Here is a 2,044-nt window from a genome sequence, read left to right on the forward strand (position 1 = left end):
CATGCATTCGATTGAGTAACACAATAGATGTAAAGTCCAATATAGTTAATTCTAATTTTTAAGGAACCCTATACTAGAAATATAGTGAATGCATAAAACATATTATAAAAGAAATATTTAATTGTCAAATTTATAAGCTATATCAGAATTGAGTAAAATTCATTTGTAAATATTTATTCATTGTTTTATTATTTTAATAACATAACGAACAGAAGGCAGTTATTTGTATTATAGATATACTAACCTCGTTATTTAGAACTATTCAAAATAAGTCTAGAACCAATTTTCTTTGTTGAAACGTGTCCCATAAATAGTGCGAGAACGCGATAATGATATTGAGTACTTTTATTTGACTACAATTTTTTTTAATAAAGAAAATACAACGGCACGGAGATTAGAGCCACACTCTGGTACATTTATTCCAAGGAATGGAAAAGAAAAAGGGTGAATAATAAAGAGGGTCTCCCCACGCCTTGTTCTAGTGTTCTTTTATTTATTGAATAGATTGGATGATGCAACGAATTGAGTTGAGCATTGAGCATTGAGCATGGGAATGCTATGCGAATTGCTTCTGAATGTAAACCACGAGCTGTTGGGTGATGCGGAAGGCCTTGCTGAGCACGGAATCGGGGAGAGGGGGGTTCGCGCCAAAGAGAGAATTGGCGATTGTCTGCACTCCCGGGAGCTGGCTGCTCAAAGCAGCGATGGCCACCGCATTCTCCTTCCCCACATTCTGCTGGAAATGCACGAGCGCCTTGGGGAAGACGAACACGTCTCCCTTTTCCAACGTCTTGCTGAAGAAGGTGTTGTTGGTGTCGATAAACCCTACAAAGAGCTCGCCTTCCGCTAGAAAGAGAACCTCGGTGGCTCTGGGGTGGGTGTGAGGAGGATTAATTCCACCCACTGCGTAGTCGATGCGGACCAGAGATATTCCCAACGTGTTCAGCCCCGGTATCTGCATTACGTTGGCAGGGGTCACGTTGGAGCTAACTGCATTGTCGGTGTTCCCCGCCTGCGCCAGCCCCCTGAAGAAGAAGTCCTCTGCCGATGCATCCTTGGCCTCTTTGCAAACGAATCCGTTCACCTTAACTGATCAATACAATTTGTTACTGTTTGCGGTAGTTATAATCACACCAATCATTAATAATCACATAAACGATTAATATTGCTGCACTCACCTTCGCTGTCCAGGACTGCGACGCAGAAATCTTGCAAGGGATCGGCATCCGCCGCCATCACATCTTCACTGTAACAACACATCAACAGGAAGAGTCCCAACGACAATTGCAAGCAAATCATCATTCCCTTCGCCATTTTATGCTGGAGAGTCTCCAACAGAAGAGCTCAGGATATGGATGTGTGATTGAATATTTGTGTATATTACAAGACCATTACATGCCTATTATATAGGGGAAACATGCGAGGACTAATCCTTTCCCACGTAATTGTTTAATTGTAATATACTTCCAATATCATGCAATTGTTGACCTGTTATTTACGGACTGATTCATGCTGATGGAGTAATTGCTCATTACAATTGAGGGGACCAATTCATTTTTGACGTAGTCGTTAGTTATAATATATTTGGTTAGTAGGTGGTCTTTTCGTTTGCTCGAACTGATTCGGTAGATTTGTTCTTCCCATTCCTCTCTCTTTGTGCAGGAAAGTATATTCATCAACACGGAAATGTTTTCTGCGTATCCACAAAACAGATTCAAATGCTTTAGACTTGGTCGAGTGAGTACGTAAGGGCCCGTTCGGTGAGTGGAATAGGAATACGTATTGTATTCTGGAATAAAAAGTATTCCTGTTCTCCGTTTGGTTCAGCCAATACTTGATGGGAATTCGCGGACCCGAAAATTTATGTTTTCTAAAATTTAAAAAAATGGAATAGGAATACGTATTCCAATAACACCTATTTTGGTGGAATTGCAAAATCCCATTTTTGGGCCAAAAATGGAATACGTATTCCATTTTTACCTCGTATTCCAATCCCGTTTTGGTGCATCCAAACAAGGAATTCAAATTTTTTGGAATACGTATT

The 2,044-nt window shown here is 40.3% G+C and overlaps 1 protein-coding gene across 1 annotated transcript; it reads right to left on the bottom strand.

The window, feature by feature from the left end:
• Nucleotides 1-556: 556 nt before the first annotated feature.
• On the bottom strand, nt 557-1,314 carry LOC149568892 (putative germin-like protein 2-2). Its single transcript, XM_089816796.1, has 2 exons — nt 1,179-1,314; nt 557-1,089 (listed from the first exon to the last, which is right to left on the bottom strand). Exons 1-2 carry the CDS (start codon nt 1,312-1,314, stop codon nt 557-559), a joined length of 669 nt encoding a protein of 222 aa, XP_089672922.1.
• Between the last annotated feature and the right edge of the window lie 730 nt (nt 1,315-2,044).

Source organism: Cupressus sempervirens, chromosome 3, assembly GCF_028749045.1.
Source record: "Cupressus sempervirens isolate cs-2001-9-10 chromosome 3, ASM2874904v1, whole genome shotgun sequence".
In the NCBI taxonomy this organism is placed as follows: domain Eukaryota; kingdom Viridiplantae; phylum Streptophyta; class Pinopsida; order Cupressales; family Cupressaceae; genus Cupressus; species Cupressus sempervirens.